This window comes from Bos indicus x Bos taurus, chromosome 22 (genome assembly GCF_003369695.1).
Source record: "Bos indicus x Bos taurus breed Angus x Brahman F1 hybrid chromosome 22, Bos_hybrid_MaternalHap_v2.0, whole genome shotgun sequence".
NCBI classification, from domain to species: domain Eukaryota; kingdom Metazoa; phylum Chordata; class Mammalia; order Artiodactyla; family Bovidae; genus Bos; species Bos indicus x Bos taurus.
The window spans coordinates 11350793-11378303 of NC_040097.1; the positions used below are offsets into that span (position 1 = coordinate 11350793).

At 47.5% G+C, this 27511-nt stretch overlaps 1 protein-coding gene across 11 annotated transcripts in view; it reads left to right on the forward strand.

Moving 5' to 3' along the window:
• Nucleotides 1-27511, forward strand: part of DOCK3 (dedicator of cytokinesis 3) — a 304174-nt gene that overhangs the window by 244044 nt on the left and 32619 nt on the right. For 8 of the 11 annotated variants that reach the window (XR_003507883.1, XM_027523616.1, XM_027523617.1 and 5 more), the window contains 14 exons: nt 552-679; nt 3108-3254; nt 5555-5653; nt 7497-7591; nt 9512-9587; nt 10075-10175; nt 10424-10482; nt 12553-12701; nt 17442-17527; nt 19928-19954; nt 20080-20175; nt 22047-22107; nt 22591-22684; nt 24897-25045. Coding sequence is in view for 10 of the 11 variants with exons in the window: in XM_027523616.1 (XP_027379417.1) it covers nt 552-679; nt 3108-3254; nt 5555-5653; nt 7497-7591; nt 9512-9587; nt 10075-10175; nt 10424-10482; nt 12553-12701; nt 17442-17527; nt 19928-19954; nt 20080-20175; nt 22047-22107; nt 22591-22684; nt 24897-25045 (1367 nt within the window). In the remaining variant the exon portion in view is untranslated. The remainder of the gene's footprint in view (nt 1-551; nt 680-3107; nt 3255-5554; nt 5654-7496; nt 7592-9511; nt 9588-10074; nt 10176-10423; nt 10483-12552; nt 12702-17441; nt 17528-19927; nt 19955-20079; nt 20176-22046; nt 22108-22590; nt 22685-24896; nt 25046-27511) is intronic. The other 3 variants (XM_027523619.1, XM_027523618.1, XM_027523622.1) reach the window with 3 other exon arrangements.

The window sequence follows — 27511 nt, forward strand, 5'->3', positions numbered from 1 at the left end:
TAGTTAATTATCAAAGGCTTATGACAAGGTGGAAGTCCTTCTTCTGTCCCTTTCGTTACCATGGATTCACACAGCGTCCCACGGGCCAGAGGGGGAAAGTACAGTAAAGGCTTAGGAGGGTGGAAGTGCCGGGCCACCATCAGGGCATCATCAAGAGGGACCATTTATAATCCATAGCAAGTCTGCTAGTTAGTTCCATCAGCCTAGTTCATAGAACTAAATGTGTCATTTAAATTGAGTTTAATTTGAAGTCTAGTCAATAAAGAGATTTCATTTGGAAGCAGTCTCCTAACATACATCTGCATAAAAGGCCCTAGATAATTGAGGCCTGAAATGTGAAAAAAGAAAAGAGAGAGAAAACACTGTGACATGTCTTCAGATGTCCGAAGTAGGCTGTTAGACCTGCCCACAGTCAGGGACTGGTTTCCAGCGTGGCTGCAGTCCCAGCCCCACCTGCCTGGAGACCAGCTGCATCCTGTGTTGCCCCTGGCTTCCAAGGGTAGCTGGTTCTTCTCCAAAGGGCTGCTTCACCTTTGTGTTTTCTCCCCCAGAATCCCGCCGCATTCTGCTTCCTGTGGTTCTCCATCACATCCACCTTCACCTGAGGCAGCAGAAGGAGCTGCTTATCTGCTCAGGGATTCTCGGCAGCATCTTCTCCATCGTCAAGACCAGCTCTCTGGTAGTGACCCTAGACCTGTGCCACCCCCGGCCCTAAGCTCTGTCCCCGTCCTGTGTCAGTTTAGCCAAAGGCAGACCAACAAAGATCATTTTGTTCACTTCCCAGTCAGAGAAGCTTTCATCAGTGACAGGAAGGTGCCCAAGTGAATGGAGGCCTGCCTATGTGTGCCCAGCAGGCTTTTCAACACAACACAGTCTTGCTATTTAAAAAAACAAAAAACAAAAAAAGTACTGCTGTAAATACACCCAGAAACATAGTCATCTGTAGTACCAGAAAACCCCATCCCATGCTGCTTGCTCTGTTTCTATCAAAAGACATTACTTCTGTATTCCTGGGAGTGTTCTGAGGATACTCAGGCACGAACGAGCACAAGGAGGCAGGCCCAGGCTGAGAGGCAGCTTGCTCATTCAGACTTTTCTGTCAGCTTCCTGGCAGCTTGATTCCACCCATATGGTATTCCTATACCACACCAGATGAGACAGGGTGTACGAGCGATACATGTTGCCCACAATAGTTCTCAGCCTCATGGGATGCTGGAGTGGTACTTCAGGGCTCAGGTTTCAGCTGGTAGTGCTTTTGCCTATTTTCTTTCTTCTTTATTTTTAGTTTTTTAGAAGAGACCCATCTTAGAAGGGAGGGGAGATAAGGAAGGCAGAAAAACATGTATCAGGCAAGGATAAGGGTAGGAATTTATTTTAATTATCTTTGTGTTATATGTTTATACTATGGAAGAAATGAGTATTTCTTTTAGAAAACTTGAAAACTTTAGGAAAGTATAAACAAATTTAAAATAAGACTGAGTCTTTACACAATCTTTCCAAGTTGAGATAAGGTTTCTGGAGAATAAAATTTCAAGTGCCTTTAAAATAAATACCAGGAACCAAGTGATACAAACATAGGAGGTTAGGTTGTCTGTGAAGATGGCATGGGAGAGGTGCAGAGAAGAAAAAATGTGCTTGGTTTGAACAGGATGCAAGGACTCAATAGGGTGCTCTGGTATCTGGTATCCAGACTTAAAGGACCATCTGGTGATAGTGGCCCCCCTTGGCAGAGTGACTACAATGGCTGTAGTGGCCCTTTTGTTTGCTCTTGGCTCCAGGCAAGGCCTGGCAGCTCTCCTTCCCACCAAGCCTCAGAGAAGCAACACCAGGCACATAAGGTGTACTGGTGACCCGGGGTCAGCTTGAGGGGATGGGAGGCTGGTTACTAAAGGAAAGAGATAAATTGCAGGGGAAAAGCAAGGGGAGGGGAAGGATGAAAAAGGAATGGGAACAAGTGAAAATCTGAAGGAAGTGATCTGGTTGTATTTGTGGGGTTTAGAGACTAACCCCACAGCTACTCAAAGAGCCATCACAGGTTTTAAAAGCATTATAATTAGTTCAACAACTGAGGAAGAAGACTGTGGTCCCAAGAGCCTTTCAAATCTTTCTTGAGGAATGGGACTCAGTAAAACTACATTGAATGGATAGCTGGCCGGGGGTGGGGGGATGGATGAAATTTAAGCTCCACTAAAGCAGAGATCTTACCTTTCTTGATCACTTGTGTATGCTCAGGTTTTCAAACAGTTACTGGCCCATGGTAGATACTTAGTGAATGGTGGGTTGATAGATGGATGGACATTTGGACCAGTAATAGTATAAAGGGACTGGAGAAGAGGCAATGGGAATCTCTTTGTGAGATCATGAAAATCAGGCTGTAGGATATGGATTGCATGTGAGAGGTCTAGAAAAAGATAGCACAGACTCTTCCTAAAGTCAGAACTTGCTGACTGGGAAGCAACCCTCAATGAGGAAGCGTGCTCCATTATTTTTGTGAGGCTGCCTAAGAAGGAAACACCGAGACCAGGGTCTTTCTGGTGGACCAAGGAATGTGAGCAGGAATGCCAAGGAGCTAGAGGGAGCATGTCTGGGCAGCAGTCAGGCTTGGCAGAGAGTGAGGTCACGCACAGAGAAAATGGTCCTGAGGAAGACTGAGATACTTCTGTGTGCATTAGCAGTAGGGAAGGTGCTGCCTGCACACCCTGTGGTGTGAACTCTACCATTTTCTCAGAGTGTTAGTCGGCAGTGCTGTGCTCTCTCCTAACTATTCTAGGAAAATCAAGAAGACATTTAACTTAGGATCTTCGTTTCGTTCTTGTGTATCAAGACTAATGTATCTGCCTGAGGTTCAGAATTGCAGGTGTCAGGGTGTTGCTGTGTTAGGCTCAGTCTCCAGCCCTCAAACCAGGGCAACAGCAGCAGGTGTGCCTCCCCTCCTCGCAGAGCTGTTGTTCCAGGTTCCTTGACACTGCATGCCAGTGAGGCTGGGGGCTCGGTGTTGAGAGTTAAGTCAGAAGACGGCTCCTGACCGTGGCTGATTTAGTAAGTACTGCCCACTGCACTTCAGCCAGCCTGGCGCTAACGCTGTGCTCTCTTGCTGCTCGCTCCAGGAGGCAGATGTGATGGAGGAGGTAGAAATGATGGTGGAAAGCCTCTTGGACGTGCTCTTACAGACTCTGCTCACCATCATGAGCAAATCGCACGCTCAGGAGGCGGTAAGAGGGCAGCGGTGCCCGCAGTGCACAGCGGAGATCACTGTTAGTAACTAACATTCAGGTTTTCTTGCTTTCTTTTCTAACCCGGGGCTCCTCCACACAGAACCTCATCTCACATCACACCACCCTCATCTCAGCTTCCCTCCCTGCATGGTTGTCCGCATGCTGCCCTTTTCCCCTCTCCAGCTGGACTCCATCTCCACTCTAGGTTCATACTCAGAGGAGTGTACTTAGGGACAGACCCAGGGATGCTTCCTGTCCTGTTTTCCTGTACACAGTCTCCACTGGCTTTTGCCTTTGAGCCAGGTCTCTTTCTGTAATATGGAATAAAGCAGAGAATGAAGGTGACAGCTGTCGACTGTTCCTTCTAGGAGCAGGCTCTCGCCAGTGATGTGTGCACCACAGTAATTTTCTCACAGTCTGCTTCTACCTACAGATTAGTTGCTTTTGGCCACAGTTCAGTTCAGTCCCTCACAGTATTTGTATCTAAATGTCGAGCATCAGGGAAAACATGATGATGTAGAATGGCACTGGCATTGTTGGACATTGGTCTCCCATGATCTAACTAGGAGAGAAACAGACTGGGAGAGCCTTGCAGGAGAGGCAGAGAGACACCCCCCAGCCCCCGCTGCTCCTATGCAGTGTGCACTTCCTAGCCCTGATGTTGGGACATGATAAACAGCTTGCTGGGGATCTTCCTGTTGGCAGGTGGGAGACTACAGTGATCCCTTTGTAGAAAAGCTCCTGTGGGAGCAAGTCAAGCTCCAGCACATTAGGGAGAGCAGAGAGCAGATGTGTTCTAGAGCATATGGGCTTGGAAAGAATGTCTGCTCCCTTAGGAACTCCTATGCAAGACACTCTCACTATAGGTAAGAACATATGTTCCCTGGCGTGTCCTGGTAGCCCATCCTTCTAACGAGCAATGACACAGTGCTGGCTTGGACCAGACCCTGCTTTATCCACTTTATAAACAGTAATTCACTAGCAATACTAAAGAAGTGATTTATTTCATATACATCTAATGAAGATAACAACAGTTTATTGAGCACTTCTTTACGTGCTGGCCTTTTTACTTAAATGCTCTATGTACATTAATGCATCTGATTCTCAAAACAAATTATGGCTTATGTCCATTTCTTCAGATAAAACTGAGGTTCATGTACCTGTTATATATTTTGCATACATATATGTCTAATAATTTCATGAGTCGCAAAAGGATTTGAGAGACTAAAAAAGAGTTGTCATAGTCCCACAAACTTAAAAACATTTGAAAACTGCCCATATGAAGTCATTTTTCCTCCGTCTCTTCTGAGGAGGCAGCCTTGTAAGAGGAAACCGTGCTCAGCAGCCCCATGACAGAAGTTTCCAAGAGATGGTAAAAGTCTTTGAAGTCTTAAGCCAGGGTTTTCATCTGCATACCCCAGTTGGAACCTGAAGAAATTTTAAAGACTCATTTTTTTTTTTAATCTTTAAATTTTTACTTAGAGCCATTATTAGCTCATCTTCTCAGAAAGGTCAGTTTTGACTCCTCTGCTTTCCCGAGGGTCATGTTGATCTATTGTGTTCCATCTCCAGCAATCACATGTCAGCTCTGGGAGTTCCCAGAGGAGATCCTTGTAGAAAGACTGCTCCAGCCCAGCAGGATGGGCAGAGTCCAAATTCTGTCCAGAGAAGTCTGAGCTCCCTGTTCCCAGGGGCCCCTCCAGACTTTAGTATGGTGCCCTGGCAGCATATAATGACAAAGGACTATGCAGCCGAAAGTTCCCTAGGGAAAAAACTAGAATATCTGTCTCATTTGGCAGTACTTCTTTCTTATGGGCTAAGATTTATCAATTAGCCCCATGCTGCAGCAGTCTTTGGAGAAGGCAATGGCACCCCACTCCAGTACTCTTGCCTGGAAAATCCCATGGATGGAGGAGCCTGGTAGGCTGCAGTCCATGGGGTTGCTAAGAGTCGGACACGACTGAGCAACTTCCCTTTCACGTTTCACTTTCATGCATTGGAGAAGGAAATGGCAACCCACTTCAGTATTCTTGCCTAGAGAATCCCAGGAATGGGGGAGCCTGGTGGGCTGCCGTCTATGGGGTCGCACAGAGTCGGACATGACTGAAGCGACTTAGCAGCAGCAGCAGCAGCAGCAGCAGTCTTATTAAAACTCCCAAGCCCTCCAGGCACCTCTTTAGCAGAAAAGAAAATTCATTTTCAGGGCCAGAGTTGTCATCTTCCCTCCCATGATCATTGGGGCCATCTCAGACCCTTCCTTCTCTCCTTGCCCTCTGTGGATTGGGGGAACACAGCTCTTGTGATTGGCTTTGCTAAGTGTATTTTGTGTTGTTCCCCAGGGCGAGTATGTGTCCTGCCTTCTCTCGCTGCTCCGCCAGATGTGTGACACGCATTACCAGCACCTCCTGGACAACTTCCAGAGCAAAGATGAGCTCAAGGTAGGCCGAGAAACACTGACCTTTCACCTAGGAAAGGAAGCACACGCTAAGACTGCCCAGCAGTTTTTCCCCCTGCCAGTAGAGAAGTACAAGAGGCCTGCCCTGCTGAGAGTGGAAGATTTACCAGCCTCGCTTTATGTATGGCTTCCAGAAGCAGATAGCCAGTGGTATTCCCATACAGCCAGACCCCAGGAACACTGGCAAGTCTTCCCTGACTGATCACAACCCTGTGACCATGTGCCTCTAAGAGACACTTCTCTGGGCCATACTGATTATCAGTCAACCAGGACTCTTCCCTCTCTTATAAACACAGCAGTTGAGTTGTAGGTTACCCATGAAATAGGCTTCACTGTTTAATAACTGTAGTAATAATAATAATGACAACTTTTCTTCAGTAAAACATATTTCTGAAAGATTCATATTTGTAGAGAGCAAATACCAACACTGTTCATTGGCTATCACTATGGATCTAGAGCACCGAGGGCAGATAGTCCAGAGAAGTGGGCCCATGGTCCAGATGACAGGAGAGTGTTCCCAAACTGTGAAGGGTATCAGCTGCTGACAGACTCCAAGGGCTTGTGTGTTTGCATTAGACCATGCTACTGAGTTCATCCCTGGATAAAGGAACTGTTGTAAACTTTATGTCTATGCTTTGCCTCCATCCAGAGTCAAGTCACTTGTCAATATTTCATAGTAATACACTATACTGTTTTCCATTTGTGTAATCTTTATTAATCATATGAGTTAATCAGTATCACTAACACTTTAAAGTATCATTAACACATTAAAGTATCACTAACGCTTTCTGGTGTTTGATCTGGCCTACCTTTCCACAAATGTGGGTCTCTGCAGATTGTTGTCCCTAACTTACTGCGGTGAGGCCAGCCTGTCTTCTCAGAGGGATGAACTTGACAGCCCTTAAAATGAGCCATAAGTTAACCAGGGCCTGGAGCTCATATCCAGGTCAAGCAATGCTTGAGCTGGGGTGTAGAGCTTGAAAATCCAGTCCTGACTGTTCTAGATCATTTTCATCGTATGTGTGTGTGTTTGTGAGAGAGAGAAGGACACTAACCAATTCTCAATCAGAAGCATCATTCCCGTACTTTTTAATTAAATGTTTGTTTTTATCACAGCAGTATGTATATACAATTTTAAAAGCCAAAGCATCTTATGAAGTGTGTAATATAAAACTGGTTCCTTGGCTCAACCTGACCACGTCTACCCACTACTCCCGCAAAGCAGCCACTTTGAACTCTTCTTTTGTTCTTCAAGTAGCTTCTACTGCCATTTAAATTTTTAAAATTTTTAGTTATTGTTTATTTTCTTCTTCCCACAGAAAGTGAGGCTGATTCTCCTGAGTCAGCAAGCCTTTCATTAACCAGTCTTTGCACTGTTCTCATTGCTTTCATGGAGAAGCACATTTTTGGAGATACTTACTCATCTGTCCCTGAAGTGCTTCTCCAGTCCATGTGTTCTTAACACCCAAGAAAACAAGTTCTTACAATCAAGTGCTCAGGGGCCATCCCCCACAGATTGAGACCAGTGGACTCAGTTGTCAGTTGGATGCCATGTCTGCTGGACCTCCTCTGTTTTGGCCTTTAGGCACTGGGCTGAGCAGGTATAGCACTGCATCTCTTCTCCCCAGTTTGGGACTGGCCTGGGGCAGTGGCCAGACCTCACTGCCACGCAGCCCTCTAAGAGAAAAGCAACTCATGAAGGGAGCCAGAGTATCACCCACTGGTCCCCTCCATTCTCATGATCTAGAGGTCAGAGAACCTGTTGAGGAGGTATGTGCTGCAGTGGTAGAGGTGGCGCCTCACATCAGATTTTCCTCTCGGCCCAGGAATTCCTGTTGAAGATTTTCTGCGTGTTCCGGAACCTGATGAAGATGAGTGTCTTTCCTCGGGACTGGATGGTGATGAGACTTCTTACAAGCAAGTGAGTGTGGAAGGGCCCTGTGCCAGCCTCCATGCAGCTGTCCCCAGAATATTACATGTGAGAGAAGAAGCTAGATGGAAACTTGTCAAGGTCAAAGCTGTAGGGACAGAGAGGAGAGGGTTTAAATGTGAAAGTGTTTGGAAGCGCAGTCAGCAGGACTTTGCCATTTACCAAAGTTCAAGGAGGAGAAATAGTCAAAGATAGTTCAGAAGTAGAGTCTAAGTGCCCGGCAGATGGTGTCATGGTAAGGGTAGGAAAGGAACTTTTATGAATGTGAGCTGTGATACCAGAGGAGGGCTCCTGCTTGAGGAGGGCCTGATCATTGGCCTCTGTTGCTCTGTGGTTTCAGGCAGCATCCCAAGCCCTCCTCTTGACTTGATTTGTCTTTTCTGCCAGACACTGCTCATCCCCCACAGCTAGTGCTAATTACTCACCCAAGACTGTGAGGCTCTGCCCACCTCTGACACTGGCCACAGAATTCACTCCAAGGTTGACCCTGCTTGTCTGCCCCATTCATATTTCTGCCCTGTGGCTCTCACTGGCAAAGCGAACAAGTCACGTGGGTGGTAGGGTGCTTGTTGTCGGGTCCCCTTATGCTCAGGAGAAGGCCACTTAGCATCCACTCTCTAGCCTACTGCCTCCTCCCTCTGATCGGCCTTTTACATCGGCATTATGCAGAATGTAGTGAAATTATTTGTGTTAGATTTATTAGCAAGGTGTCAGGATGGTCTTTCTACTCTGTACCTTTTATAATGCTCTTTTTTTTTGAAAACTGCAAACGTTTCATACAGAACAGAAGAATGGTTATAAACAGTGTTGCAGAGATATTTCCTTAAATAGTGGATTTTCCATTTGACCCCCTCTTGTTTCTGTCTCTTAGTTCTACTCAGAGCACTTCAGGCTCTCCAGCCCATTCTGCAGGAGCAAGCCTCTTCTTTCAAGGCTTTTACTTTTCAAATTTATTTGCTGGTAATAAGTCTCTCTAATGCACTGTTTTTGCCTTGCCCCTCTTCTGCACCAGAGCTTAGGTGGTCATTGTTAGGTGTAAGCTCCTTTGCCAGGCATCCAACGCCCTTGGTAATTAAACCCTTACTCGCCTGTCTCACTTCACTTTCTCTCTCCCTTAACCTGTGCTCTTGACTCTAGCAAGCCAGCCTCGCATTAACCCTTAAACATGCCCAAGCAATGGGTGATATTCTAGATATTCTAGATCAAAGGCTGAAATCAAATTACTTACACATGAAAATAACAGTATATGATAAAAGTAGAGATTTAATAACTGTAAAACCCCTGTTAATCAAGTGGAGTAGTAGAATGATACTCTAAGTCCTCTGTTGGTCATAATACAGGTTCATTTTCCTAAGATTCCCCCAAATACTAGAATCACTCTTTGAACTGGAAGAAGCCTGAAAGAACCATGAAACCTTACTCCCCTCCTTTTATAGGGAAACTGTGGCCAAAGAAAAGTAGTGCCAAGACCAGGTATCAGCAGAGCTTGGTCTAGAACCCACTGGTAGGGCACTTCTCCATAGGGGGTTTTTTGTAGGGTTTGTGCCATGTATTCCTCTCACTTGGGCTTCCAGGTGGCTCAGGGCTAAAGAATCCACCTGCCAATGCGGGAGACATGGGTTCTATCTCTGGGTTGGGAGGATCCCCTGGAGAAGGAAATGGCAGCCCCCTCCAGTATTCTTGCCTGGGAAATCCCATAGGGAGAGGAGCCTGGTGGGCTACGGTCCATGGGGTCGCAAAGAGTCGGACACAACTGAGCACGCATGCACATCCTTCTCCCTTAAAGTCACATCTTACACGAGAGCTACTTGTACTCAGGAAGCTTGCACATGGGCCGCAGACCACGGATGCTCAGCTGTAGGGTGCCATTGTCAGTCCTTTAACTCTGCCGACACCTTGTCCTCACTGCAGCATCATAGTCACCACTGTCCAGTACCTGTCTTCTGCGCTGCACAAGAATTTCACAGAGACAGACTTCGACTTTAAGGTAGGAGCTCCTAAGATCCGTCACTATCTTTGTAATAACCATAGAAAGCCAAAAACCAGACTCCCTGTTTTCATTTTTGTTTTTGTTTTACTTAAAACAGCTGTTTTATTTTGCTCACAGGTTTGCAGGTCAGGAATTTGAGAAGGATTCAGCTAAGTGTCTGATAGGTGGCTGGAGGCTTTCTTAATCTGTTCATAGTATCAAACAGCTTCCAGGCTTGATAATGATTAGAGTATAACCTAAGAAACCCCTGTTGGAGATGCTGGGAGCTAGAAACCCATGAGTTTGTTTTCCAGTCCAGAATCAACACTGTTGGTTTCAGAGAAGTCAAGAAAGCAGGGGAAAGTCCTGTTTGCAAAGATATTTTCTAAAAATCAAGATCTTAACACTGAAATGAATTCTGTGCTACATGCATATATTTAGAATCTCTCCTTGCAAGGTTAAGAACTCAGGCTGTCACATATTTCCTCTTTCTCTCTCTCTCTAGGTGTGGAATTCTTATTTTAGCCTGGCAGTTCTGTTCATAAATCAGCCAAGCCTTCAGCTAGAAATCATAACTTCCACCAAGAGGAAGAAGATTCTAGATAAGTAAGACATATGTCTCTTATTCATCTTCCTACATGTGCCCAGATGGGGTTATGTTTCCAGGAGGGGCTCCTAGAGACATCCACAAGGTTCTCATTGAGGTGGCTTCCCAAGGAGCCAAGTGTAAGAGCTCAACTGAGAGCAAAATGACTTTGTCTTTTGGAAAGCGCTAGAAACAGAGCTGAAATGCTGGCCTCCTGTCTTCCTGAACCTTCTCGTGCTAATAGCTGGTTCCTGTGTTCTATTCCAAGGTACGGGGACATGCGTGTGATGATGGCTTATGAACTCTTCAGCATGTGGCAGAATTTGGGTAGGTCTTTTCTCCACACTCTTCCCTTACACATATTGCATGGCCAAATAAGAAGTTACAAGACTAATTACTTCCCCCAGGTTTTATGAATGTTAATTCAGACCCAAGAGAGCTTCACATATCTTTAGCATAACACCTCAGATGGATGGTATAGTGTAGCACATGTGCACAAAGCCCTTGGCAGGGAGAGTTAAGCTGAGAAATAAGACCCCAGCGATACATATGCACAGACCCTTTTTGAGAACAAAAGTCAAAAGGAGAAAAAGAAGATGAGGCTGTAAGAATATAATGTCTGAGGCTCTGAGAATATAAGATCCTCTGGGCTATCCATGTCCCAGTCCAGGTGTCACAGGCTCAGAAGCCCAGTTAGCACATGAGCAAGGGTAGCTGTTCTTTTTAGTAAAGATTGAAACCCTTCATGGGTCTCTGGCATTCAGGCATCCAGACGAGGTTCCCACTGCCAGGTACATGTACGAAGGGAACTGCCGCATCTAGGTGAGACTGATTTTAGTCTCTTTTCTTTCGACAGCTTCTCTTTGCAGCATCTCTAATATCCAGCACTCTGAATCTTGAAATTGTCAGGTTTTGGTGGAATCCTTGGGGTGCCCTGGTAACTAGGTGGGCTGTCCTTTGCTTCTGTCGGCTTCTTAGATAGGCCTGCCTGGATGCCAGAGAAGCCGCTGCTGTTCTTCCCAGTGAGATCTGCTTTCAACTAAGCTCATGACTCTGAAGTCTTAGGAAGGATAGCCATAACATCTCATAGTCCTCCACCAACCATCCTAGTCACAACCCTAGAAGCAGCAAGCAAGATGCAAGGCATTTATGCCAGCCCTGGCGCCTTCCATCCCTGAGTGGGGCTGCATTTCCCCAAACCAGCTCTCTAGCTTCAGTGCTCATACCCTCTGCATCCAGCACTGTCCAGATATAAATGTTCACCCTGAAGTTGATTCTGAAATTCCCAGAAACACAGGGGACCAGCTATACCAAATACCAAGATTGGAATATGCAGAATCTGCCTCCAGGCTAGCTAACACTTGCTCCTTAGATAGGCTTTCAACATGGAAGAATTCAAAAACCATGTCAGATTTCCCCCAAGAAAGCCATTCCTACCTCATTGTTTTTGGTGGAAATGACATTTTCTAGTTCTCAGGAACTGATTTTGCTTGACTGTAACAGTCACTACACAGGCCCACAGTTTGTCCCCGCGTCTCTGAAGGACTGAAAACAGAGCTCTGGAAGATGGTTCACTCTGTTTCACCTTTACAAGGAAGAGAAAAGTTCTGTCCCGTAGTCTTCAAGACTGGCCCTGGATTCTGGGAACATGCCCCAACTGACAGGCTAGTCACAGGGAAATTCATACTACACTCTTCCCGTGGGCAGGCCTCATTAAGAAAATTGAGAGATGAGCCAAACTGGTTTGAATAAATATAGTGCTACAATCAAAAATGCAATGTGAAGGCAAGGGGTGGGATCGGAGGTACACGTACAGAGTCTCTCAGCCAGTCTGTCAAGGTACGGCTGTGCAGGAGGCTCCTGCTAACTCAAGAGAGGGACTCTTAGGCACATTTGAGCACCGATGATGAAGAGGCTTATGGACTTCAGACCTCTAGCAGACCGAACATCCTCATCACTTAAATGCCTCTGGGTACAGGCAGAAACCCCAGGGTCAGTGCATTGTGTTTAAGTAGAAATTGATGAATTTTCCTTGCTGAATAAATACTGTGAACAGACTATGGGAAACTATTGCAGGGTACTCAGAAATCCTATTCTATCTAGAGTAGTGACTCTGCTCCTGAACCTCAGGATGATTTTCAGGTAGTTTGTAGAACCTCCCAGCAAATTCTTTGGAAAGAACTTGTACCTGTTGAATTTTCTTTCAACTGGACTGAGCCAATTTAGTCTGCAAACTCTTAAAAAGCCAAGGGAAGGGAATATCTCAGAAGCCCATAGAGGAGAGCTTTCTGTGTTCTCTGATGCTCCCAGTGAAGGTCAGATCATGTGCTGTGGCCCTACTCGGGAAGCTTCTGTGGCTGGAGCATATACTTCTATCTGCTGGGTTGTGTTGTGCAGGTGAACATAAGATCCACTTCATTCCGGGAATGATTGGCCCGTTCCTGGGTGTGACACTAGTCCCACAGCCTGAAGTGCGGAATATCATGATTCCCATCTTTCACGACATGATGGACTGGGAGCAGAGGAAAAACGGCAACTTCAAACAGGTGAGACCCCCACCCCCCGCTGGTGGTGTTAGGGTACTCTTCCCTGGAATGGACCCCTTTTACCCTGGCACATGATGCGGATGGCCAAGCTGTAGTTCTAGTGTAGTTCTTGGCCGCCTTGAGTCCCATCCAAGGGTTTCCCTCCCTTGCTGGCCAGAAGTGATTTGTGGATTTTCTTCATGAAGTGCTATCAGAGAAGAATCAGAGGAAAAGAACTGAACATCATGTGAAAGGACTTTTCTGATCAAGGAGAGAGTGACTGAGACTGTAACCTCCCAGCTTCACTCAGAGGGCGGTCCCAGGAGCATGTTGTCTTTTCTCTCTCGAGGTTCCCCAGTGCATATGGTCCAGGCATTTCTATGGCTAGAGCCCAGACCAGAAAACTTATCAGAGCTGAGAACTTCACAGACTCCTGCACAGAGAGGGATAAGTGCTTGGTTTCTGACCACGTGGCTTCAGGCTGTGCCTCTGGGTGGTTCCTCTGCCACCCCTAAAGTGGAGGAGAGGGCCCCTGCCCTTGTATCTGTAGCTCCAAGGAATAGGACTAGGAACAACAGATAGAAAACAGTGATGGTAATACCAGTTTTAGCCAATAAAAGGAATAACTTGCTCGCAAAAAGTGATTTGCTATAAGCTGGCCTGGTTTCAGAGATGCGGAACTCCTCTCTGTTGGTGGTTCTCAAACAAGCTCCCTGGAGTCCTCTAGGGAAGAGTTCTCTGTTGCCTTGGGGACTGTAATCACTCCCCTCTAAGCTCCCTCCCAACTCTGTGATTCTGGGAAGAACCAGTGGTCTTAGAGTGAGTGATTCTAACACTGAGAACAGACAAGGCAAACAGTAATTTTTTAATTTTTATTTATGTATTTTTATATTTACAAAGAGTAAAATTCACTCTTTGGGATTTACAGCTCTGTAAATTTTGGCAGACACATGAAAGTCATGTAACCACCATCACAATCAAGATTTTAAAAAACAATTTTAATTCCTAAAATTTCCATCTGGCTACCCCTTTATAGTCAAACCCTTCCCCTACCTTTAACCTGTGGCAACCATTGATCTTTTCTCCATCACTGTCATTGTGCCTTTTCCAGAGTGTCATGTAAAGGGAATCATGTAGACTGTAGCCTCTTGAGGCTGACTTCTTTCACTTAGAACAGTATGATTGCATCAGTTATCTTTGTTGTTATTCAGTCAATCAGTCCTGTCCAACTCTTTGCGACCCCTTGGACTGCAGCACACCAGGCTTCCCTGTCCTTCACCATCTCCCAGAGCTTTCTCAAACTCATGCCCATTGAGTCGGTGATGCCATCCAACCATCTTGTCCTCTGTCATCCCTTTCTCTTCCTGCCTTCAATCTTTTGCAGCATCAGGGTTTTTTCTAATGAATTGGCTCTTCACATCAGGTGGCCAAAGTATTGAAGCTTCAGCTTTAGCATCAGTCCTTCCAATGAATATTCAGGACAATCTCCTTTAGGATTGACTGGTTTGATCTCCTTGCAGTCCAAGGACTCTTATGAATCTTCTCCAACACCACCATTCAAAAGCATCGATTCTTTGGTGCTCAGTCTTTTTTATGGTCCAACTTTGTCACTGTTTACATTTTTCCCCATCTATTTGCCATAAAGTGATGGAACCGGATGCCATGATCTTAGTTTTTTGAATGTTGAGTTTTAAACCAGCTTTTTCACTCTCCTTCCATAAATAAAAATTTCACCTTCATCAAGTGGGTCTTTAATTCCTCTTCACTTTCTGCCATAAGGGTGGTGTCATCTGTATATCTTAATTCCAGCTTGTGCTTCATTCAACTGGTGTTTCACATGATGTACTCTGCATATAAGTTAAATAAGCAGGGTGACAATATACAGCCTTGATGTACTCCTTTCCAATTTTGAACCAGTCCATTGTTCCATGTCCAGTACTAACTGCTGCATCTTGACCTACATAGAGGTTTCACAGGAGGCAGGTAAGGTGGTCTAGTATTCTCATCTCTTTTTAAGAATTTTCCACAATTTGTTGTGATCCATACTCAAAGGCTTTAGCGTAGTCAATGCAGGAGGCAGGTAAGGTGGTCTGGTATTCCCATCTCATTTTAAGAATTTTCCACAGTCAAAGGCTTTATAGTCAATGAAGCAGAAGTAGATGTTCTTCTGGAAATCTCTTTTTCTCTGATCCAGCGAATATTGGCAATTTGATCTCTGGTTCCTCTGCCTTTTCTAAATCCAGCTTAAACATCTGAAAGTTCTTGATTCATGTACTGTTGAAGCCTTGCTTTTAGAATTTTGAGCATTACTTTGCTAGCATATGAAATGAGTGCAATTGTGCAGTAGTTTGAATGTTCTTTGACATTGCCCTTCTTTGGGATTGGAATGAAAACTGACCTTTTCTTTTCAAGAATATTGGTTTTATAAAATAAAAGTAGCTCCACAGACCTGAAATGTTCAGTATTACCAATTATGACGTTATATTTGAAGACCTTAGCATTTTGTGTAACCTAGAGACATTGATTTTGCATACATTGATCTTTAGTGTCACGTTTTAAATTTCTCAGTTTCTCTTAGTAACTTCTCCCTTTATCAGCACTACAGGGAGTGAGGAAGTACTGTCCCTAAATCCTTCCATCACCAGCTCCTTTGAACTCCTATAGAAGTTCTGACCCTGGAATAGGCCTCAGAACGACCTGAGAGCTTGTAAAAACGCACATTGCTGACCCCCCACAACCCTGAGTTTTTGATCCAGTGGAGCCTGGGAATTTGTCTTTCTAATAAGATCTCTGGTGACTTGCTGCTGCTGGCCAGGGAGCCATTTTGAGAACTCCAGGAAACGGCTGTGCCCATTTTTGCACCGTCGTACCCTCTGCTGCTCCAGGTCCCCTCCCACCTTTGCCCTGTTCTGGAAAGCACAACCTATGCCTGTGTGTGTAAAGAGAGATCCCTACCTGACTTTGCATGACCCCAGGCAAGTCCCTGCTGGTGCCTTTTCTCCTCACAGAGAAAGGCAGACGACCTCAATCCCAAGGACTGCAGTCCTCAGACTTTGTGTGTCTTCCGAAAAGTATATTCAAGCAGCTGACTCGTTAGGCCAAATGTAGATGTACAGCCATCTCCACCCTGGCCGTAGCAGACCGCTATAAAAGGGCCATATTTATTCATCCATTTTCATTTTCCACTGATAGGATTTCAAAAGCCATAATTGCCTTCAATGACTTTTCTAATTCAGTTATTCTTTTACTACTTCATTGCCTTAGGACTCTGGCCTTGTGTAGAATGAGAAAATGCCTTTTGTTATAGCTCATTATTAAATGGAGCCATGCCATTTTTTGTTGATATAAAATATACAAATAATTGCACAGGACCACATTTCAAAGGTTAATGAGCAATTTAAAAGATTTTTTTTTTATCTTATATCACTTTAAAAGTAATTTCTCACTTAAGAGTAAATGCATTGAGGCCTATTAGGAAAGTGACTGAGCACTGTTGAAAGCCTTGCAAATTAGTGGGTTAGGAATGGACGCAGTGTTGCTCCTCACAGTTTAGGAATCAAGTAACAAGTGCAGGGGCCCCCAGTGACAAGGCAGCTGCAGGGGCAGCAGCAGTCCAAGGGCTCTAGGTCCTGTGAGGACAAAGAATGGAGCCTTTTCTCCTCAAGGACAATCTCTGAAGGAAACCCATCTCCCTCAGTGCAAACGAATGTCAGCCATTAAGGTGAGGACCAGCCCCCAGCAAGCGTCCTTTGTGACTAGCTGACGGAGGGTAAAGTTCTAACCAAATATGTCTTGGGAAATAGATGGGGAAACAGTGGAAACAGTGTCAGACTTTATTTTGGGGGGCTCCAAAATCACTGCAGATGGTGACTGCAGCCATGAAATTAAAAGATGCTTACTCCTTGGAAGAAAAGTTATGACCAACCTAGATAGCATATTCAAAAGCAGAGACATTACTTTGCCAACAAAGGTCCGTCTAGTCAAGGCTATGGTTTTTCCAGTGGTCATGTATGGATGTGAGAGTTGAACTGTGAAGAAAGCTGAGCACCGAAGAATTGATGCTTTTGAACTGTGGTGTTGGAGAAGACTCTTGAGAGTCCCTTGGGCTGCAAGGAGATCCAACCAGTCCGTTCTGAAGGAGATCAGCCCTGGGATTTCTTTGGAGGGAATGATGCTGAAGCTGAAACTCCAGTACTTGGCCACCCCATGCGAAGAGTTGACTCATTGGAAAAGACTCTGATGCTGGGAGGGATTGGGGGCAGGAGGAGAAGGGGATGACAGAGGATGAGATGGCTAGATGGCATCACGGACTCGATGGACCTGAGTCTGAGTGAAATCTGGGAGTTGGTGATGGACAGGGAAGCCTGGTATGCTGCAATTCATGGGGTCGCAAAGAGACACGACTGAGCGACTGAACTGATGTCTTATACATACAAATTCTCTTGAATGAGAATTTTTAAGAAAGAAAAGCAACACTTGACAAAGGCGTCTTTTGGATCCAAAATAGGAAAAGAGTATCTGAGATGTACGTGTAAGTTCCAGCTCTTACTTAAACCCCCAGAGTGGGATCCGTTCCTGATGGGGGGAGACAGGGTGGCCTCCCGGTGCTGTAGGTGAGATCCCACCTTCTCCAGGATTTCTTTGGTACAAGAACAAAAGCAGGAAGCAGTTCCCCAGTGTCCTCACCCATCACAGAAGGCTGGATTTCGCATCCTTCTCCTGAGCTCATTTCGGGTTTACAAAATCTCTGCTTCCCTCTAGGTGGAGGCCGAGCTGATTGACAAGCTGGACAGCATGGTGTCAGAAGGGAAAGGCGATGAGAGCTACAGGGAGCTCTTCGGCCTGCTGTAAGCTGCTTCAGCCCGAGGCACCCCACGTTGGAGTAGAGGGTGAAGTGGGCTAATGAAGGGTAGGGGTGCAGCCTGTTCTGGGCAGGCTTCAGAGCGTGGGTATCAGGAGAGACCCAGGTTGTTGCTGGTGGTAGCAATGCTCACCTTCTGTCAAAAAGAAAGAGACTTCACGACAGCAGGCTCTCTCAGGGATTATCGTAGTTAACTGAAAGATGTAGACACAGATAGTAACTCTGAGCTCTTGGGTTTGCCAATAGGAAGAGGATCATCATATGTCTTCATACCATGTACTGTATCCTAGTTGGGCAAACAGCTCATGGGGACTCAATGAGGGCTCAGCGCTGGCCTTTCTGAGGAGGGGAAGGGGTTTAAATCTCAGCTTTGTAAGATTGTACAGATGCTACCATCCATTTTGTGATTTAAACAAGTTATACCCCCTTTCCAGACCAGTTTCACTTGTGAAACAGGGTGGCTATACTGACTGAATGTCAGGGGTCCCAGGTCCACCAGTATGGCTTCTGTCCTGAGTTGATGGGGCCACAAAACCTGACAAGACCCAGCTATAGGGCTCAGTCTAAAGGAGGGACATAGGAGAGCCGTGGTCCTCCCACATAGGCAGTAAATTGGGTTTTTTATCTTCCCGAAAAGCAAAATGTGAAGACATTTACAGCTTTAGAGCCCCCTCCCATCTCATTCATTGTTTCTAGCTGTGAGATTTTCTAGCTGTAGCATTCTGAAGATGAGCTCATAACATATTTTCTGTTAATGATACTGTACATTTGCTTAGAATTTTACAGTGGACAAAATATGTTGACGTTTCTGATTTAATCCTAACAATACATCTGTGAGGTGGGCACGGCAGAGAGTATCCTGATGAGTAAAAATAATGCAGCTGAGCTTGGAGAGCTGGTGGCATTGCCCTCAGTTGCGTGGCCACTAAGAAGCATGTCTGGGGATACCACCCAGACATTCCAGTTTCAAGAGGGGGAAATCTTTCTCCTGTACCCTGTGTATGTAGTTTGTTCCTTGATGAGTCATGGAATAAAATGTGAATTCATTTGAAACTTAAGTAATTTTAATTTGTGAAAATGAATCCATCCTTAGGGTTTCTCTTTTGGCCAGAGATGTTTCTAATTATGGAAATAAGGAAGCGAAGTCTCTTCCTAAGCCACTCACTGATGATTTTACTACAAAGGAAAAAGCACAAAAATAACTTGGAGTTAGTAATTACCTGGCAAAGAAGTGTTTCATAAACTCTTCTGAGTCATGTCTGAGAACTAAAAGCCACTGATAATCGTGGAGCAGCATTTCCCAATTTGTGTTTAGAAGAAGATGTTTGTGTAGGTACACTGGGGGATGTAGGTCATGGGCTAATCAGTTTAGAAAAGATTCAGTGAAAGAAAATTAAACAAAGCTCTGTATTATAGAACTTCTCAAAGCCTTCAAAATGCAGAAAGGTGTGAAAAATCTCTTCAGAGGAGGGTGTAGTGATCTACCACTTTCATGCTTGTTTGCTCACAGAACACCTCTTGTCCCCCAGGACAGCAGAGCTCTGTAGAACATAGTTTGGGAAATGTGTACACAGTAGCTTTTCCCACACAGCTCAGAGGTGAGAACCAGTGATCCTGCCATCTTGCTCTAGGAAGATGGGTCACCTGGGAAACCCTCACTGTCTCAGAGGCCCCATCTCAGGTTAGACGCTCTGTGCAGGGGAGACAGTTGGCATCACTATAGCATTAACAACAGTCAGGCTATGGGTGTGAGTCCCCACTGCCGGTCCCTGGCTGAGCGCTGTACTCTAGGGGACTCTCATGACCTCAGGGAGCTGGGGCCAGTGTACAAAGGAGTCAGCAGCAAGACCTGCACCTGGGATCATCAGTGGGAAGGTAGAGGATCTCAGAAGCCAGGTTCTATGGAGAAATCAGAGCCTACCTGGAGATAATAGGAGCACAGGCTGACAAGTGAGAAAAGGACCCAGGCATGTAGCTCTTGGCTCTGGCCATTTTCTGTGGAAGTCTCCTGTGACAGTGGAGATGACCAGGTATAACTCTTGGACTCACTCTCTGTCCTTCATGCTGGGCCCTCAAGACTGATTGCAGTCTTACCCTTGGTCTACATGAAAAGGCTGGTCAGCGTGTTTGCTGGGGATGGTTCTGAGCAGTGATAGAGGCGGCCAGCCGGTTGGCAAAGCCAGGTCTCTCCCTCAGTGGACTGGTCCTCAGCTGCTTCCTCAGAACAGCTCTCACAGGGTGTACCCCTACTGGGGCTGGGGCTCTGAAGCTTATCCCTCAGCTCAGGGGCATCCTTAAGAGCTCACACAGGACAATGGAAGACATGTTCATTTGTTGCTGTCCATTCAGTAATTGCTTTATCTTTGCTTTCTGCTGCATGGAGTAGAACCCAGCTGTTTGGGCCCTACCCCAGGTAAGACTGCCATGTGGTAAGTCTGCCATCTCCAGATCCATCACAGGCCCCCTGGGCTCTGGGACCTCACTCTGGTGCCCCTGGGAGGCTCATGAATTGTGCGTTCTGTTTGCTTCTATCAATAGCCTGCTGGAGAAGGTTGAACAGGAAACATGGCGTGAGACCGGCATTTCCTTTGTAACCTCAGTCACCCGCCTCATGGAACGCCTTCTTGACTACAGGTATCTTCTCAGGAACCTACCTGACCTCTTCTCTGGTCACATGCTCTCCCCAGCAGGAGGATCCCCTGACCTTAAAATTGAGACCACGTGACCACAAGAGGCAGGGCTGTTCTGGTGTTGTGTGCTATCACCAGTCATTAGGAATCTCCTGATTGCCAAGGAGGCGGGGTGAAAGCCTTCTCTCAGGGGTAGGCCAGGGTTTCCTGGGCTTACCCGTGATACATGGGCACATGTACGCTGGAGATGTCATAGGGACATGTAGCCATCTGACTTTTCATCCAGAAAAGTCAAGGCTCAGAGAGGTGGGCACAGCAGAGAGGAGGAGAAGGGCTGTCTCCAGAGTGAGAGGGGACCTTAGTACAGACCTTCCTCAGAGCCGTCTGGCAGGTGGGCAGAGAAATATCACCCAATACAGAACCGTTGCACTTGTTTGGACTTCCCTGGTGGCTCAGCAGTAAAGAATCTCCCTGCAATGCAGAAGACATGGATTGGACCCCTGAGTTGGGAAGATCCCCTGGAGAAGGAAATGGTAACCCAGTCTAATATTCTTGCCTGGAAAATCCCATGGACAGAGGAGCCTGGCAGACTGCAGTCCATGAGGTGGCAAAGAGTCAGACACGACTTAGCAATTACACAACAACAGAATTGTGACCCAGGAGGACTTTCACTTCTCTTTTCCAGGGCAAGGGGTAATTTTCCCATGCCTCCATTCTTTGTGTAAAATCTGTTTATTTCTGTCCCTTGACCCTGGCCAGGTGTAGATGAGAGGAGGCAGCGTGTGAGCTCAGAGATCTTTATGATATGTGGAGTCTGGGAGTTCACATGTAATCCATTTTTTCCTGAAAGCCTGCCTTGTCAGTCATATCATGGCTTTTGACTTAGCCTAAAAGGAATACTGCCACTGCCACTGGGGCCTTAGTTGTTCTCTCAGTAGAGTTCAGGTGAGTCAAGAGGGCCTTTGGGGAGGTTACAGGGGAAGGTGATAAGGAATGAGGAGGGATGATAGAGAAACCAGCCCCAAGCAGTGGTTGTCTTCTCTGTGCTGTGTCTCGTGCAGATATCAGGAGGGTGCACCTGGGACTCAGGTGGCTGTGTGTACAGGAGGCTTCTTACTGGATTCACAGTCTGGTCCTCATTCTTTCATCTCCTTGTGCTAGGCCACCCCTCCTTGCTAGAGGAGCATGGATTTGATCAGTTCCCACTCTCCTTTGGCAAGGATCCATTCTCAGTGTTCCTGTGTTCTGTGTCTGGCAGGCCAGCCGTGACCCCTCCTGTACCCAAGCCTGTTCAGCAAAAAATGCAGCTCAGCCCTGGCTGAAGCTACCCCTAAATCCTTCCAGTTGGAGGGGATTCCAAGTACTAGTGCACAAGAAGGACACTACAGGGAGAAAAGTCAGTGAGATGATTTATGTGGCGGCTATGCCATGGTTGCTGGGCTGCTGGGTTCTGAAGGCAGGTCCCTGGAGTAGAGTGTATTGGCTTCTCCTAAAAACTGTCCTACAAAATGAAAACTGCCCTTTAAGGATGGCTCTGTGGCTCCCCTTCAGGGAACTTGAGGGTTTAACCTTCTACTTTACTGACATACTTACGCACTGAAGACATGGGTAGGTGCTACTGAATGCCCTGATATAGCCTCTGGGCTCTGTACTCTGCCACCAGAACAAGGGTCCAGCTGAACAGAGATATTTGAGCCCTAGGAATGGGTCCAGAGCCTGGAGGGAACACACAATACGGCCCCATCCGTGGACAAGTTTCTGTTGGGGACCATCTTCCTCTGGGGTTTGGACACACTGAAGCCTCGGGGACACTGCAGGTCTCTGAGTTGTCCCAGAGGTACCACTTGGTGCATTCATCTTCGCTCTCCCCTCCAGGGATTGCATGAAAGGAGAGGAGACAGAGAATAAGAAGATTGGCTGCACTGTTAATCTGATGGTGAGAGAACCTGGGCTCATCCTCCTCCCTGCTTCATGGAGTGGCTTCTGTCCCGCCATGTGATCGCCTTGTCCTTTCTGCAATACGTGGCTACAAGCCTAAGGGTTTGCATCAGGACATTAGCCCTGTCCCTGGAAACTCACATTCCCACTCGGGAAAGGAATACAAGGAGCCTCTCCGTGGACAGAGCTGTAGCCTGGCCTCTTAGCAAGGTCCCACAAACCCTGACATCCCGTTTCCACCACTGTTACTCTTCCTCTTTCTCACCACTCAGGACCCCTGCAGACCTGCCAGAGGTTTTGCTCCCAGCAGGGGTGCTTTATGACTGGTCCCTTCTCTTTCTGGCGCTGGCCGCCCACACGGCCTGTCTCCTCCTTCCTGTCCAGCACTCCCAGGGTTTTGGCCAGCTGCCTGGAGCTCAGATACGGCCTCCAGAGGGGGCATCCCCTCTCGCCTTTATGTGTACTTCCTCCTCTCTTACAGAACTTCTACAAATCGGAGATTAATAAAGAGGAGATGTATATCCGCTATATCCATAAGCTCTGTGACATGCATTTGCAGGCGGAAAACTACACAGGTAAGCAGGAAGGGAGAGCCAGGCCTCCTCCCGGGAAAGGACTGGACAGACACGCGCAGCTGACAGGGGAAAGCTCTGAGCTGGGGCCCGCCAGATGTCAGCGGAGTGTCAGTGCCCATGATGCCCATCCCTTCACCCCTTGCCCTCAACTCCTTTGTAATGTGTGGTGGAGAGAAAGCAGGGGGAACTTGCCCTTGTGCCTGGCTGCCAAGGTTCTTCCACTCCCTTTGCCTCCCATTCCCCCCCCCCCAATTTGAGGGTGACCTCCAGATCCCGGGAGCCAGGTTCAGAGCCTCCTGAGCTCTTTGTTGCTCCTCGCGAGCAGAGCCTTTCCGAGGACCTCACAGCTGGGCTGAGTGAGGCCACAGCCCAGGCTCTTTGCCTGACTCTGGGGCCTCCAGAACGTGCTGGCAGACCTGCCTTGTGGTCTGGGCTCTTCCCCTGCAGCCACCCTGCAGCCCCACACTGAGCTCCCAGTGGAGAGGATGGACAGTGTGCACCTGACTTTCTGACAGGCCGGACAGGGGCCCTTTCACTGTATCACAGTTTTGTCCATTACTAAGGCCTTTTCTAAAAGAAAAATTAAAAAACATAGCTGTCACTCTATTTACTGAGTGCCGCTCTGGGTCAGGAAGACAAGTGTACCCACATGTGCCCTGGGTGATTACCTTGTGCCACAGTTCCCCCCAAATTAACCACTTCTTCACCATGGTAACCAGCCACCGCATCTTAGCCCTTGAGCCACAGGTGGTGTGACAGGCCAGGAAATTCAGGCTGTTCTTGTCCACGGTGTTACTAGAATGAGATAAATTTGTAAAAATGCAGAAACTTCCTTCCCTATTTTCTGTTAGATGTTAGAAAATGTTTCATGGAGATTCCACCTTTTCTGACACAGCTTGGCAAGAATTAACTCTGAAATGACTGGGCTGAATCTGCCATCTTCTGCATCCACTTCCACCCACGATCCCAGCAACCCTTTGAGGGGGCAGTGAAGTGATAGACTGAAAAGTTCCATGTGTCAGTAGAGGCATTTACTAAACTCCTAGAGCCCTGGGATGAGACTGCGAGGCTAGGTCGGGAATTCGGACAGAGAGAAGGTGCTAAGCCTTGCCTCTGGTGGCCTCCAGGAATAACATCTAAAAAGAATATTGACAGGGAAGAAAAAGATTTCACATGATTTTCTAAGTTCCACAGAGAGGCCTCGAAGGCCTCACAGACTTGTCCCCACAGTCAGAAAGGGCTTCGCAGCTCCACTGAGGAGTCACATGCATCCCTGGGCAGGAAGGCTGGTCGCCAGAGCATAGGTGGAGAGGCAGAGGTGAGCAGGGCCTGGGAAGGCTGTGGGCAAGCAAGCCTGGCTAAAACTGGAAGTGGGTCACAAGATAATTAGAAAAGAGATTCTCCACAGTCATGGGGACCAGATTTGAATGGGGCCTTGAAGGCCAGGCAGAAGCTCAAGCTAATTAAGTTGCCGGTAGGAGATGCCCGCCAAAAAGGAGTGAAAGAACAGGATGGAGCAGGCTGTGTGATGAGGACCCAGAGCAGCAGCTGTAATTCAGTGTGACTCACTCCTGGGGGTTAGGAAGCCACGGTATTGAGCGACGGCTGTTTTAGAAACCCTCCCTAGCAGCTCCATGTGTACGGGAGACGTCACCAGTCCTTGGCCCTGGGCCCAGCATCAGCTGTAGTTTCCTCTATGAGTGGAGCCCTTCACACAATTATCACCATACACTCCTGCTCTCTGGTCCCTTTAGAAATGGTCGAGATGAGGAGAAAGGGTCATTCCCAGGGCCATGCTCAGGTCAGAAAGTGGAGCTGGAGGTATGGAGGCTGGCTGTGGGATGGCCAAGGAAAGCCTGTCAGAGCTCACCCCTCAGATCCAGTTCTGAGCAGGTTGGGAAAGAAGCGCTAGTCCCTTGAGCAAAAGGGAACCCAGGAGCTCTCTCTGACATGGCAGTGTGCCCCAGAGCAAAGCGGCCTGTGCACCAACCCTGGGGTACCTGAGCCACACCTCATCCAGAGCCCAGAGCAGGTGACCAGGCTGAGGAAGGACGGTATCCACTGGGTCCCTTCGTGCTGTGGTCAAGGGCTGGTGGGTGGCTGGACAGCCCCTCTCTCAGGTGTGGTATCCGGCATCCCTGACCTGGGCTGTGCACACCGGGTCCCCGGGCACCTGGCTGCCCGGGGACCTCGCTAGAGCCTGTCCCCACAGAAGCTGCATTCACTCTGCTCCTCTACTGCGAGCTGCTGCAGTGGGAGGAGCGGCCCCTTCGGGAGTTCCTCCACTACCCATCCCAGACGGAGTGGCAGCGGAAAGAGGGGCTGTGCCGCAAGATCATCCACTACTTCAACAAAGGCAAGGTGGGTGTCCCCAGGCGAGACTTCGAGTGCCTCAGCCCCTACTGGGCTCCGTGGCACCTTAACCCTGCAGGGGTGGCAACAGCTGTAGAGGGTGCTGTGAGGGGTGGTGAGGAGGTGGGTCCCCATGTGCATTCATTGGATTTGGAGGCAGCATGACTTTCTCCAGGGAAAAAAAACAACAGCTTAATTCTGTGGCTTGGAAGCCAGTCGCAAATTGAGAGTGTAAAAGACAACCCCACATGCCAGCTTTGCACGTCTGTAAATACTAATGCTCCAAGATCAGGGGCTTCTGGGCCCCCTGCTTGTGTGTATTAGATTAACTTAGGTTACTGTAGCATTCTGATCCACCATAGAAAATGTGAGCCGTAAAAATGAATGGATTTTAACCACAGCCAAAGGAGGCCCGTACTGCCTCCTGTCCATGTTCTTGTCTTGGGTCTCTCTTCCTTATAACACCATCCAGGTTCCTCTCACAGGCTTGTTAAACTTGACTCTCTGGAATTAGCAGGCATTGTCAGCATTGGTTCAGACTTCCTTGGAACTTCCCTACCATCCTGCTCCAATCTCTGGGAGAGTTCCTTGTGGGGCCCTCTGACCACCTGCTGTTGGGTGTGCCCCATACACTGGAAAGGCTAGGTTTGTGTAACTTGTTGAAGCTGTTCTCTCATTACTCAGCTTTGAGCACGTCTTAGAAAGCTAAACTAGGATCATGCAGGGATCTATAGTGGCTGAACACCAGACTTGAATGAAAAAAATTTTTAATGAGTTATTTCATCATAAAAAAGATTAAAACATTAATACCTTTTGCCCATAACTCAGAAAACATTCATCAGGTTTACACAGCATGGGAGACTTCTGTTTGTCAAAAACATCCACCCACGTTAGGGAATGCACTGGTAAGTAGGAACATGTCCAAAACCTCAGGAGCTCTCATTCCACCCAGCCCGGAAAGGAGATCCATGCCTTGCTCTCAGCCAGCCACACATGACTGAGCGACAGAGCCAGCCCAAAGCATCCTCTCCTTGCTGGTCCAGAGGTGGACTGAGGGCTCCATGCCAGCTCTTCCTGGCATGCAGTCTACCTGGAGCTGCCACCTACTCATGTGCCCAGTGAGCCCTCCCAGCTTGGAGGCAGTGGCGTAAGCAAGGTGTGAGTGTGCAGGAGTGCTGTTAGTGTATTAGGTCTCTTCTTTCCATGAGCATAGAGCACAGAGAAGAGCTGTGCTTATATGACTGAGCCCACCCGTGGATCATTTGAGCATTCATGGTCCCCTTTTCACTCCACACTACAATAGTGTTAAAAAAGCAGATTTAACGCGAAGTATGAACAAGGGAAGGGTCTCACAGGTGGCTCAGTGGTAAAGAATCTGCCTGCCAATGCAGGAGACATGGGTTCAGTCCCTGGGTCAGGAAGATCCCCTGGAGAAGGAAACGGCAACCGACTGCAGTATTCTTGCCTGGCAAATCCCATGGATAGAGGAGCCTGATGGGCTACTGTCCTGGGATTGCAAAAGAGTCAGACACCACTTAGCAACCAAACCACAACAGCAGCAACATGGACAAGGGAGGGTAATGCAAAGCCTGCCTGAGTATTGTGAATGAGCAGGAAGGGGAGAAGGACTGAGAGGCTCTGTAGGCCACCTTCTCAGAAATCTCGCACTCCTTCTGCCTTTGCTGTGAATTGCTGGGGGAGGCGCTTCTGTGCTCAGTACAGACCACTCAGTGAGCCCTTCCATGAGCTCATCCTCACAGGGTATTTCAGAGGCCTTCTCCTGGGCTTGTATAGAAGGTGTGACTTTTCTGTTTCTGTTCCTCCATACCTGATGGAGTCAGTGGATAGGGCTAACCCATTCTGTTGAAAGCATTCAGGGCCTTTTTTCTAAAGGCTCCAGAAAAGCAAACCCTGGCTGATACAGAAAAAGTACTTCCATAGGGGTTCTCAGTGCCAGGAGGAAAGTGAGCTTGGCAGTCAGAGGAGGGCAGGAAGAGAGAAAACTGCAAGGGAGCAGGGGCAGGTAATGAGGTTCTTGACCTCAGCACTTCTAGCACAGCCCACCTCACAGCCACTTTCCTCCCACTCCTAGTCTCTCTGTTACCCGCCACATACAGACGACCCCGTCTCCTTTGGTCCCACGTTTCTCTCCTGAGTATCTAGAAGGACTGAACCAGAAGTCCAGCTCATGGCCACAGCTTTGCCCTGGGTCATTCCCTCCAGTGGTAAGGTGATCAGCCTAGGAACCTGGGCCAAGGTGATTTGGGTTGTGGTCACAGAGGTCAGCTCTCCCAGGCCAGACAAGGATAGAGGGACATTCCAAAGGGTGTGCCCAGATGGGAGTTAAAAGAATGAAGGGAAGATGAGAAGATGGGAGGCAGTCCTTCATCCCAGGGAAGAGGCAGCAGATAGGAAGGGAACCCCTGCATATTTGGCACACAGACCATCAGGTATGAACCAGCCCTCCCTATGGGG